The sequence below is a fragment of the Chiloscyllium plagiosum genome, unplaced genomic scaffold, assembly GCF_037043375.1.
Source record: "Chiloscyllium plagiosum isolate Xiang-an unplaced genomic scaffold, Cpla_swu_hap1 HiC_scaffold_22, whole genome shotgun sequence".
Lineage (NCBI taxonomy): Eukaryota > Metazoa > Chordata > Chondrichthyes > Orectolobiformes > Hemiscylliidae > Chiloscyllium > Chiloscyllium plagiosum.
In genome coordinates, this window is record NW_028270160.1 from 35,559,014 (window position 1) to 35,571,953 (window position 12,940).

At 34.0% G+C, this 12,940-nt stretch overlaps 1 protein-coding gene across 1 annotated transcript in view; it reads left to right on the forward strand.

Moving 5' to 3' along the window:
- Positions 1–11,067, forward strand: part of dock1 (dedicator of cytokinesis 1) — a 592,086-nt gene extending 581,019 nt beyond the window's left edge. Inside the window, exons 49-52 of the mRNA XM_087998957.1 lie at positions 1,204–1,402; positions 3,490–3,625; positions 7,763–7,902; positions 9,436–11,067. Coding sequence (XP_087855083.1) covers positions 1,204–1,402; positions 3,490–3,625; positions 7,763–7,902; positions 9,436–9,531 — 571 coding nt within the window. The 3' untranslated portion in view covers positions 9,532–11,067. The remainder of the gene's footprint in view (positions 1–1,203; positions 1,403–3,489; positions 3,626–7,762; positions 7,903–9,435) is intronic.
- Positions 11,068–12,940: the final 1,873 nt, after the last annotated feature.

Sequence of the window (12,940 nt, forward strand, 5' to 3'; positions counted from 1 at the left end):
GTAGTAGTAACAGGGACCAATGAATCTTGCATTTTTTCAGAAATCGAATCCATCGAAAGTTTGCTGGAAGACAGGCTAAAAGTATATGATTTCCTAATGCTTCCTCATGGTTAAATATGCTGGAACTTAGTTTATTTGTGTATTTACTAACTACTGGTCATGTAATGATTTCTATTTGCAAACCATGACTGAAATGTGTTTAAAAATTTGTCTTGGTTAAATTAAAGAAGTTTTCCATTTTTAAAGTGTTAGAAGGCCTAAAGTATATAGCTAAGGCTTAGTTATTAGTTTTAGAAATAGATTCAGATACAGAATAGGACAGCAATTGATTATGACTGTCTGTTATAGTTTGTAAAGGTAAGCCACTAATAGCATTTAAAATCATTTCAGGTGGCAGCAGAATTTATTTCTTATGTCCAATTTAGATAATCTTAATATGTTAGCCTATATAATTTTCAATCTAAGCATTATTTCAAAATATAGTATAAGTGAAAATTCCAAAATCTCTTAAATAATTTTGTTCTGGAGCAAGTACATTGTCACTAATAGTAATGTCAATATTAAAATAATGCAGAATAGAAAATCCAGGATATGAGTACTGATATTTCGGGGACTTTTGCATCATAACCAAAATAAAGAATTGGTTAAAATTTATTCTTAAAAGGTAAAAATTGATCAACATTCTATGGATTGTAATTTGCTCGAGAGGAGTTTTATGAAATGCCCATCAGTAATGTTTTGTACCAAAAATATTTTTCAAGATCCTGTCTTTTAAATTATATTAATAGAAAATAATGGGTGGCACGGTGGCACAGTGGTTAGCACTGCTGCCTCACAGCGCCAGAGACCCGGGTTCAGTTCCCGCTTGAGGCAACTGTCTGTGTGGAGTTTGCACATTCTCCCAGCGTCTGCGTGGGTTTCCTCCGGGTGCTCCGGTTTCCTCCCACTGTCCAAAAATGTGCAGGTTAGGTGAATTAACCATGCTAAATTGCCCGTAGTGTTAGGTGAAGGGATAAATGTAGGTGAATGGGTCTGGGTGTATTGCTCTTCGGAGGATCGGTGTGGACTTGTTGGGCCGAAGGGCCTGTTTCCACACTGTAAGTAATCTAATCTAATCTAAACAGGTTTTGAATTGTAACATCAGATTTAATTATTTGTAAGAGAAAATCCATTTTTTTCATTATTTAATATTGTTTATTTTAGATTTATTCTTGAACCACTTCTTCCAAAGAAAATGCATTCAAGATCTCAGGATAAATTGGACAAAGATGAAACAGACAAAGATAAGAGAGAACGAAAAAAGGAAAAAAGGAATAGCAAGCATCAAGAAATGTTTGACAAAGAATTTAAAACTACTGATATTTCTGGCCAGTCTACAGAGGCAGTGATTCTTTCTGAAACGGTAATTGCAAGATAATTAATGAACTAGGAGCTTCTGTCGACTTCTGGAACAAGTAACTTCCATTTAAATATTCAGTGTTTCTCCTGACTACTTAAAATACAAGTTCTGAGAACCGTGAAATAAATAAGAGGAACTATTTTAATGAATGCTAGAAACATTTGGCATTGCATTTTCTAAGTCTGTAAGAGGAAATGTAATATTATGAAATTGCATTGTTGATATTGAAAATGTAACCCAATTTGCTGTTGATAATTCTCCATATTTTAAACCTTTACTTTAAGTCACATTGTAGGTATATTTTAATAAGTATAATGTCATAATCAGATTTTCAAAAATGGATAACAGATTCACATTTAAATTTCAAAACAAAATTTGATTTGGAGATGCGGGTGTTGGACAGGGGTGTACACAGTTAAAAATCACATAACACCAGGTTATAATCCAACAGATTTAATTGGAAGCACTAGCTTTCAGAGCGCTCTGAAAGCTAGTGCTTCCAATTAAACCTGTTGGACTATAACCTGGTGTTGTGTGATTTTTAACTTAAAACAGAATTTGTTTTCCAAGTACATCAGAGGCACTTAAAGAGGGCACACAAGTACCTAGAATGAAAATATCCCTGCTAGGTGGCTAAGTATCTGGAAAATGCATTCATCATTGAGAAACAATGAAAACAGCATTGATAAGTGTAGCAGGTTCAAATCAAAATCACAGAAGGTGAAGCTGATTAAGGAGGAGGATATTTAGATCTTTAAAATTCCATCAGCTGGCCAGACTACAGAGGCAGTGATTCTGTCTGAAACAGTAATTGCAAGATAATTTATGAGCTAGGAACTTCTGTCAACTTCTGGATAAAGTAACTGCAATTTAAATATTCAGTGTTTCTCCTGACTACTTAAAATGCAAGTTCTGAGAACCATGAAATAATTAGGAGAAACCATTTTAATGAATGCTTGAAACATTTAACATTGCAAACACTGTAAGAGGTAATGTAACATTAAGAAATTGCACAGTTGACAAACTTTCACTTTGTCACTTTGCAAGAATTTTCTTTTAAATAAGTATAATGTCATAGTCAAATGTTTTAAAAGGGGTAATTAATTCATATTCAGATTTCAAAACAAAATATGTTTTCCAAGTACATCAGGATGCTTCAAGAGGACAGGTAAGTCCCTATGGTGAAAATTATCTTGCTGGGTAACTAAGTACATTGAATCATTTTACAAAATAACTTTGTAAAATAACATGCACAGTTCTACCCAAATTGAACATTAAAGGTTTCCACTTGAAACAAAGGAAGCCAAAATAGCATCCTGTCAACAATCAGAAGTACTATTTAACTATTGTGTTTAGGTAGTTTGTAGTGTCCCTTTTTCAAAGGATGTTTTGCAATTAAGCTATTGCTACTTTTAGTGATATTACTTAGAGCTTTATCATTTTACTGTAATAGTTATCATGAAGCTAGATGTGTATGGAATAAAATCCGGATGAGATTGCATAATAAGGAGCAAACTCAACTGTGATCCATGCCAATATATAATATTACTAGTTGTTTCTACTGCTGCAACAAATTAGTTGACATAAAATGGAGATTTAAGATTTTGTTTTCCAACTTTTTTTTCTCCTTTCCTGAAAATTGTTGCTTAAATTGGTTATAGTTCCAGAGGAACTACCAATCCTCAAATATACTATTTCTCAAGTGTATAAGTCCACATGATATGAGTTAATTAATTACATGATAATCAAAATGATATCAAATTAAAATCCAAACAAATCACATTACAATCAATAGAAGTATTCCTATTGCCACCTTTACTGAGTACAAACTAGCATCAAACTTGAGACTTCTCATCCACTGACGTAGTGCATACACTCACAGAACTAAAAGTCCTACATCTCGATAATTGTGACATTAATGTCAGATTATCAAGTTACCTATGCATAACAAATGTATTAAGTCAAAGTAGCTAACCCTCATCTTCTAGTAATTAACTTGCCATATGACAAGCCGTTCTTGCATTGTAAGATAAATTGATTCTGTTCAAGCCATGATTCTTTTCACACCGTAACTTTTCTCTTGTTTTCAGATCAGTCCGTTAAGACCGCAAAGACCAAAGAGCCAGGTGCTTAATACGTCAGCTGATAAACGGTTGACTGCACCACCAATAACAACGCCAGTAACTCCCAAACCCAAGTTATCCTTCTCCTTACAACCTGGCCTGAGTAAGTATTATGATGTATCCCAAAAGGAATTGCATTGACAAGCATTTATTTTTGTAAGAGCCAATTACTTACTAGCACTGATCCATAAGAGTGCAAATAGCGTCCTGTTCAGCAAATGCTTTCTTGGAACAAAACTTTTGTATTACATTCTTCAATTTATCTTTTGTAAACCCAAACTATACTGGTTACTGAAAGCGCTGCCTTTTTAAAAACAAAGCATTACGAATGACATACATTCATCACACTTATTTTCATTGCTTCTTGTTACAACACATAATTTTAGTGATTCTGTAATTGGGAGGTAGCCTTCATTGCCAGGACATCCAAAGGCTGTTTTTGAAGGCTTCATGTTTCATCATTTTGTGGATTTGAGATGTACGTATTTGTGTTTTAAAGAGGTCAATATAAGGACATTGGAGTTATCACGTACCTTGTGATAACTGCTTGTGAACTGGAGAGTCCTGGCTTTAGTTTATGTCAACTTCAGTTTCTACTTTGAATAGTAGCTGGAGAAGCCTGCTAAAAGAAAGAACCTTCACAGTTCAGGTCTCCTGTTTCTGGTAAAGAAGCCCTGTTGTGGTCCAGCTGCTTTTGCATGAGAAGCCTCTGATAGAGTTTGTCAGTTATTTCCTCAATGACTGCATCTGCAAAGGTCCCCAAAGACAATCACAGCTGTTCAGTGACATACATCTTTGAGCATCTGAACATTTCAAACTTCTTTGATTTAAAGGACTAGGACGTTGACCAAAAGTTTTTTTTTAAACTCTGCAGCAATTTGTATCCTTTACATGATATGTATGTGTTGTGTACATGGTTTAGGGGTTATTTAGAGAAATAAACATTTACATTTTCATATTACAAACTGTGAGCAGAAACCAGTTTTGCATTATTTTTGTTTATGAAGGAAACCTGGTTGGTGGATCGATTTTATTCTACATGAAAGATATAGAATGCATTCAGTTGGCCATATTGCATTTTGGGTAAAACAATGAAATTTATGTTGTGATCCACGGAATAGTGAGAAAGATAGGTGTGATCAAATTTCTAAGCCAACATGTCCATCTGATGCATAAAGAAAATGTGGAACCTCAAAGCTGAAGCAACAGACTGCAAATTGTTTGAGGATAAACTGCATACTGCTCAGGGCAGACAGTATCTTGATGCTATTCTTATGAGGGCTTATTCAAGTGCTATTCAAATCAGGTGGTGTTGGCCTAGTGGTATTACCACTAGCCTATTAATCCAGAGATCTGGGTATTGTTCTGAGGACCTGGATTTGAATCCTAAAATGGCAGATGATGAAGTTTGAATTCAATAAAAATCTGGAATTAAGAGTCTAATAATCATTATGAAACCATTATCAATTGTAAGGAAAAGCCCATCTAGTTCATTAATGTCCCCTATGGAAGGAAACTATCGTCCTTACCTGTTATTACAGATGTCTGATTCCATACTTACAGAATTGTGATTGACTCTTAATTAAGGATGGTCAATAAATGCTGGCCTCGCCAACAAGATCCACATCCCATGAACAAATACAAAAATGGTAGACCAGGCTAGTCCATAATGGCAAATTTTGCCCATTTTAGGAAATATGCAAATCAGTTGGGTTTACAGCATGGAAATGAAGTGTCTGAAAGCTGTCAGTGTGGAGGTAGTTCGAGAATTGAGAAAAGAAGTTTGAAAATATAAACTGTTATCAAGATTAGGAGAAGATGATCGAGTTCAAATCAATAATAAAAGATAGATTTAGGACTGATGTCAGAATTTTTTTTTTTAACTCCATGACCAGAATTACAGTCTTTCTACAAATATAGTACAGGCAAAATCTCTGAAGTTTGTTCAAAACAATTAGCATAGAAACAATTTAGGTTTTTTTGTATGGATGAAATGAAATGAACGATAACTATCTTGTGATCAGAAACTTATCTTTTAAAGTAGGGAGGTAGATGGTAAAGCATTATTTTACTTAAGTTTGAAATTAGACGTTTTATAGGTGTACGTCAAAATGTTCAAGAACAAACATGTAGATCATTTATATGGCTGCAGCTAGGATATTTGTCCCATGTTAAGCAACCCATTACAGGAAAAAAGACCACACTGTGTAGAAATTGCAGAAGCAATTTATTGAAACAATTTTCTGGGAGGGAAATCTAAATTGTAAGATCCCAGTGAAAATGTTCTGAGATTATTTTATAAGGTTGGAAACAGTTGTTTTTTCTGATAAGTAAGGTAAAGGACAAAATAAGAAAAAGAGAAATAAGAGCTTTTTTTTAATATTAAAATACTGTTCAAAATTGAAATGCCATACCTGGAACATTCGTGGGAGCCAAATTCTTTAACACCCACATTTTGCTGGCATTGGCAGAGTTGTTTTATTGAATCTTGGTTTAATGGCTCAATATATCATTTATGAATAAGATTGAACTGGAACATAAACTTAAAAAGGGTTTTGGTGACAGTCTATCTGATCAGATTCAGATGATTGAAAATATAAAAGGCCTGAAAATGAAGCCTGTCTTTTCCTACTTTTTCATTGGTTACATTGTGGACACCTGCAGTGAAATAAGGTGATAAGTTGATCTGACAAGAACTTTCCCTTTCCATTATTATGCCACTGTTAGAAACTTCAGAAACATTTAAGGCTTGTTCAAAGAAGTTTAACTGTGTTTATAACAGCAATTTGAGTAATACTTACTTCTGGACCACTCATCTGGCCCTGAAAAAATATGGAGTGTCTATAAATGCCTGCAGTATTGGTTAAATTATTAAGACCTGATTTGATGGCTAATGCTTTACTTTTCATAGTTGGTTGCCAGTGAGTATTTTTTATTGTAACTGAGTACTTAAGAAGCTTGATCAGGTTGCTGCACTTTAATTCTGGGAGCCCCCATTGAAAACACGACCATTAATTTCACAGAATGATAATTCATGTCCTCACCACCAAGGTCATTAATTTTGTCAACAATGCTTTCTTTGAGCTCAGTGGCGAACAACCTTGCTTTGCCACTACCACAAAATGCACACCATGTTGTATGAGTTCAGTATACAGAATATAGCACACTGAAGCTCAGGACTGAAAATAGATTACACAAGGTTGTGCCTATAGCCAGTATTACAGCATTAATTAGGTTGTTTAGCTATTTCTTTAACTGGCCATCTTCATGACAATCTTGCCGTGCAAGACTGATATATAATCATCAAAACAAGTGGGGATAGGTTTCAATTCAAATGTTTTCTTTTCATTTGTTGAATTAAACATGTATTCATATGATAATAAATGACAAAAAGGCTTTATTTCATGACAGCACTGTCTTTTTACCTGAGAAGAAAAGCTGCACATTATCTTACTAATAAATATATAATACAGCCTGGTATCAAATAATATGTGGTATATTTTGTGAAAGAGGCATGAGAGACAGAAACAGAAAGCATTGTGTGTATGCGTGCAAAATGGAAATGGTGGGAAAAATGGGGAAGATGACATCTTTCTTTTCCACATTCAGGCGTAAGTTGAGCAATTATATTTGTATTTTCATGAAAAAAAATCAGAATATCCGTGCCTTCACATTTAAAAGGAGGAAAATTTCCTCTACATATGATAAAATCTCTAATGTACAGGAGAAAATTGTGCATAACTTAGGAATAAACCACAATGAATCAAATTAAGACACTCTGAAATGTTCCTGAGATTTAATTATTTTTCACATTCAAATTAATTGCATCAGCTCAGGCAATAAAATCATTGTTACAGTGTAACTAGACGCATTATTTAATAGAATCAAGTCATATGACATATTTTCCTAATACTGGCCAGGAGTTAATAGAATTTGTACTTTTCAATTGCCCACTAAATGACTCACAAAATACAAGCTTATTCTAAGCTATATTCTTTATAATCAATAATTATTTATAATATTTCAGTTTCATAGGATACTGTATCTAGTTTTAGATATATTACATTCTTGAGTATTATTTGTAGTTTAAGTTATGTATTTACCTATTTCTACTTTATTTTGTTCGCTCTGTTTGTGTTTCTCACAATTTATTCAAAGTTGTATTTTGCAGGAGAAAATGTTGCATGCCAAAATAAATCCCGATTAAAATTGAAATACAATTTCAACCTACTCTTTCTAGATGTGGATCTTAATGGCTCAGATAATCCTGAGCAGACTGGACTACCACCTCCTCTTCCTCTCAAAAGCAATTCTGGTGATTATGGAACTCTGGCTGATAGTCAAGAATCTGCCATTTCCATCGCACCTCTACTACCAAGGGTAATCATAGATCTAAAGCTGAATAGCAAAATCTCTCTATTTTCATAATTGCAGTATCTTTGGATCAATTACCTGTATTCTGAGAAATTATTAACTTTAATTTTTCTAGTAAGTCTATTTAAGTACATTTGATCACTTTACTTCATTAGAGTAAAACTCTGTGAAGTTACAGTTTGTTTTGTTTAATAAGTTGGTACTAAGATAGGTCAGCTACTTGGGGGAGGTGGTGGCCTAGTAGTATTGTTGCTAGACTGTAATGTTTTGGGGACCCGGGTTCAAATCCCGCCATGGCAGATGGTGGAATTTGAATTCACCAAAAATCTGGAATTAAGAGTATAATGGTGACCATGAATCCATGTTAATTGGTAGAAAAATTCATCTGGTTCACTAATGTTCTTCAGAGAAGGAAGCTGCCATTGCTTATCTGGTCTGGCCTACATATGACTCCAGACCCATAGCAATGCAGTTGACTCTTAACTGCCCTCTGGGCAACAAATACTGTCTAGCCAGCAGCGCCCTCATCCCATGAATGAATAAAGAAAAAAAATTATTTGGCTGTATTTTGAACTACTAGCACCTGTCAATCTTGGTAATTTTAAAAGTTTCATGATTAAACTTCAAAAATGTTTGATTTAATTTGATAAAATTAGTTTGATAAATATATTTGCTGTGGCAAGATATCTAATGGGTATTTTATTAGACTTGCTTTTGCAGGTTTAATTTCTTAAGGGTTTTTTAGTTGACAGTACCTCAACGAGGGTAGGAAGGCATCTGCAACCTGAGAGATCACGGTAACAGTAACCAATAAACCTAAAGCATCATGAAATAAATAGGAAAAAGTAAGGTAAATGAGGGGGGAAAATTCAAAGCGAAATCAGGTACCAAATTAAGAAATCAAGAGTGAAAGAAAGGACGGTTTAAGGGAGAGAGAAAAAAAAGGCTGAAAGAAAAATGATTTTGAAGAAGTATGACAATTTTAGATATAACTTATTTAAAAATTAGAAATTAAAACCTGAAGAAATAAGAATCCATGCTTTTAATAGTGCATCTTCAGAGCTGGAGAGGTTGACTAGAGTAGTTAAGGTTTATCACATCATTTAAGAGGGTACTCAAACTAAATTAGATAAGGCTTAACTTGCTGCAATCAATTTAATTTATTTCTACTATATCAGATATAGTAGATATAGATATCATCATTTATCGGTGGTGAGACAAAAAAGCAAGATGTAATTTTCAAAACTCCCAATGCAACTCAGAGTTCCATGGCTAACTGCACAACTGGCGTTGCAGCATAATTTGCATAAATCCATTCACTGTAATTGCTGATAAATTATCTGAATAATAGAAAATAATCGTGTTTAGCTGTTTTGCAAATAATTCGCAAATGTGTTCTTTATCCTTGTATGGTTGAATCTTTGCCATAATTTGACAATGTTAAATCTATTTAAGACTGTATTCAATTGAAGCCAAGCTCACTGTTAGAGTTTCTGTAAATCAGAGAAACAGCTCACTAAAATGATTTTCTTTCCACAGCTCCCACCACCTCTACCGAGCAAGACTCCTCCTCCTCCTCCTCCTCCAAAAACAACTCGGAAACAAACCTCCGTAGATTCTGGGATTGGGCAGTGATGTATTTCACTGAATTCTTTACCAATTCTAATGACACAATTCCATTTCAGAAGACAAAATATGCAGTCTGCAAATTTTTTTAGTTTTCAAACTGAGGGAATGGAACAAAATTATGCACCTCATTTAGATCAATACAGTCTATTTCAGTGATTCCAATTAGAACAATGAGACAAAAAGTATGTACTTTAACCAACAGATTCTGCTGATGAGCTTTAAATATTAACTAATACGTACAATGTGCAGAAAATGCTAAACAGCTGAAATTTATTTGAAATTCCTTTTGTCCTATAAAAGATTGAAAATGTTGCTGAGTGGCTTAAAATTTCTGGCATTTGGTTTGGAAACTAATTTAATGGGCAGGATTTTGCAGACAGTGGTAAATGTGATTTACCCATCACTGACTTTGAAGACACAGTGGTGCGAATTTCATCTTTCCTAGCATTAGTTTCAAACTGGCGCCAAGTTATGAAAATCTCTCAAGATCCAGCAGCAGGAGTAACATTGAGTAGAGTGAGCAACTTGTTACATTGAAGTATGCTTACAGCACCAAACCAGAAAGTAAAATGCACTTAAATTTTAAACAATGATTGGTCATAAATATTTGAAGCTGGAATATCATAAACATCTAAAGAAAACTAAAATCTAGGAATTTTTCACAATGGAAAGAAATTGACATTACACAAATATCAAATCAGTTTTCTGGTATGAAAGAGATACACTATTGAAAATTAAATTACAGCTGATTAAAAAGGCATCACGTTTCGGGAATGGGAGATGTTCAACAGAAACATTACACTGTAAAACGTAAAGTTCTGATCGGTTCAGTGATTGCTAATTGATTACGACAGGGACTTAACAGTGCACCCTTTGGAGAAGCATGGAGTCACATAAACAATTTCCCTATTTCCTTGTTTACTGTGCATATGTTTCATAAGTGTGATGTCTGAAAACATTGACAATTTCACCATCATTACCACTGCAACATCCAGACCAATGATTCTTGTTATAAAAGCACATGCATATATTACTTCTTTTGGTTTCAGTTTAAATAGCAAATCACCATTCCATTCTCAGATATAAAACTTTGCTTAATTTTCAAAGAAGACGGGTAAAGTAATAGTCTTTGAAACCAATTACTGCTTTGGCAATGGAGTGTAATCATTATGTACAGAGGTTTGTATATATATATGAAGCTGAAAATTTTAAATCTTCTTTTATGGTGTCAACATTTATTACAATTGCTTAGTATAATTCTGCAAATGGATTTATTCCTAGTAAGAGCTTTTTAGAATTTTAAAGCTTGTTGACTGTAAACTATTGGTCATATTTTGCTAAAAGGTCATGTTTTAGTTTTATTTAATATGGTCAAAATGGGAAATGGAATATGCCAACTATCTCTTCCTACTGTACTTTTATTATGAGCTTATGATTTCTAAAATTAATTTTTAACATTTTCTGTAATCATGATATGAGTGAAATTAGATTAATCAGAATTCACTACTGACTCCCAAAATAAAAAACAAAAATGTTAAAAAATGTCAGTGTTTGAATTTTCACTGTCTTTTAATTAGTTAAGTCTCAGACCTACATAACATGTATCACTGTTAGTTCGCAGAATTCTCGAATCTCTTAAGAGAATATTTGGTGCAAATAAATGGCTAGGTATAATGTAGAAATCTGCCAGAATATGGAAATAAAAACATATCTTTATCAGCTGATCCATTGAAAGTCAAGAGATAGCAGAAATAGTGTTCAAATTAGCACCTCAAATTTGGATTTGTTTTATCAATAAATGTTATTGATTTTCACACTCACCAGTAAAAATGGCTTTTTTTGGGTGCAAGATAAAACTAAATGAATGCAAAGCTCAGTAGAATAAAAATTATACAGTAACTTGGAGGCTTTCTGTGATGGATATAAGTTGAGTGTCTTGTTTACAGATACATTGGATGGAAGTTTTTCTTGGACTCAATTGGAAACCCAGGCATAAATTGCACCAGTTTTCAGAATTCATTTTATTTTTGCTTATGTTTCTGCTTAAACTCATTTGCATATGTAAAATCCCACATTGACTAACGCAGCACCTGATGACATTATTGTGTTTCATTCCTGTCTGAAAAAAAGTTCCATGATGTAGTTAAAAGTGATAACCTGCTATACTAAAATTTTGAAATTTGTAGGTGAATTCAAGCCCTCTAAGAACTCTGTCAGGCAGTGCCCTGAAATGGACATACACATGGAGAGTGCTGAACTTCTCCTTTAGGCTATTTATTTTCTTCCCTTGAATGACTACTCTCACCATTCCCCACCCAGAGAGTCCACCTATTCCACTCCCTTGATACCAATCCCTTCCCATTTCACTCCTCCATGCTCCAATGTCCCTCTTGGTCCATCTTCCACTTAACCTGTAGGTTTTGTGTGTGTTTTAAGTTAATGATGAACTTTTAAGTATTCCTTTAGCCATGGTGACATCTTTTAAAACATTTTTGAGGCCACACCTCAGACTGAATGGTTTTGTGATCACCACTAATCAATTATTTTGTTTATCTTAGATTGTTGTGTAACAAAGCAGGATGAAGAATGTGGCCTCAACATTTGTTATAAACTTGTGAACTTGTTTTTTTAAGGTTGAGGAAAGTACCCTAAGCCAAGAGAGGAAGAATTTTGGTCAGTTTTGCTTTGAGTTTTAATAAGTTCTGTGAGGTCTTTAGAATAGGATATATTGGTTGTATGGACCTGTGGCTCCTGAAAAGGGAAGAATATATAGTGCACTAGGTTACCTTAGAGTGAAGATTTTGTGTTAGTCCCAAAACAAAAATGCTGCAATAAAGCATTCAAGAGATTACTTAAAACTGAGCACACAGGTTTAGGTATATATGATAGTTCCAGGAATAAGCTATCACAGCCCCAGTCAAAACACTTAAATCATGTCTGACAAAAAGCAATGAGATACTAGATACCAGGACTCTGGTATGAGTGATTTTGGATACTGCACAAAGTTTTTGATAGAATACAAAAGCTGATTTGTTTTTGTCAACTTATTGTCAGAACATAGGTTCAGTTAGAAAGGACTAGCAAAAACATGAAGACAGGTTAAAAAGAGTCTATTAGATACTGTGGATCATCCTGGATCCAGAAGTCTGAGGTGTAAACTACCAGGAAATAACATATGACTGTGACTTTAAGGAGAACATTTATAAGCTACACAGCAAACACAGCAGATTTTTATGGATCATCTTTTCAGATGCCATTCGACCTCTCAGAATGAAGGTGACAGCCAAAAACTGCAGGTAAGTGAAAGACCACCTACTGCGAAACAGAAAGCAATATGTATTGAAATCAGAAGGGGTTCCTCAGCTTTATACATCTGTCTAAAAGATATAAGGTTCTTTCTACCCATAACATGAAG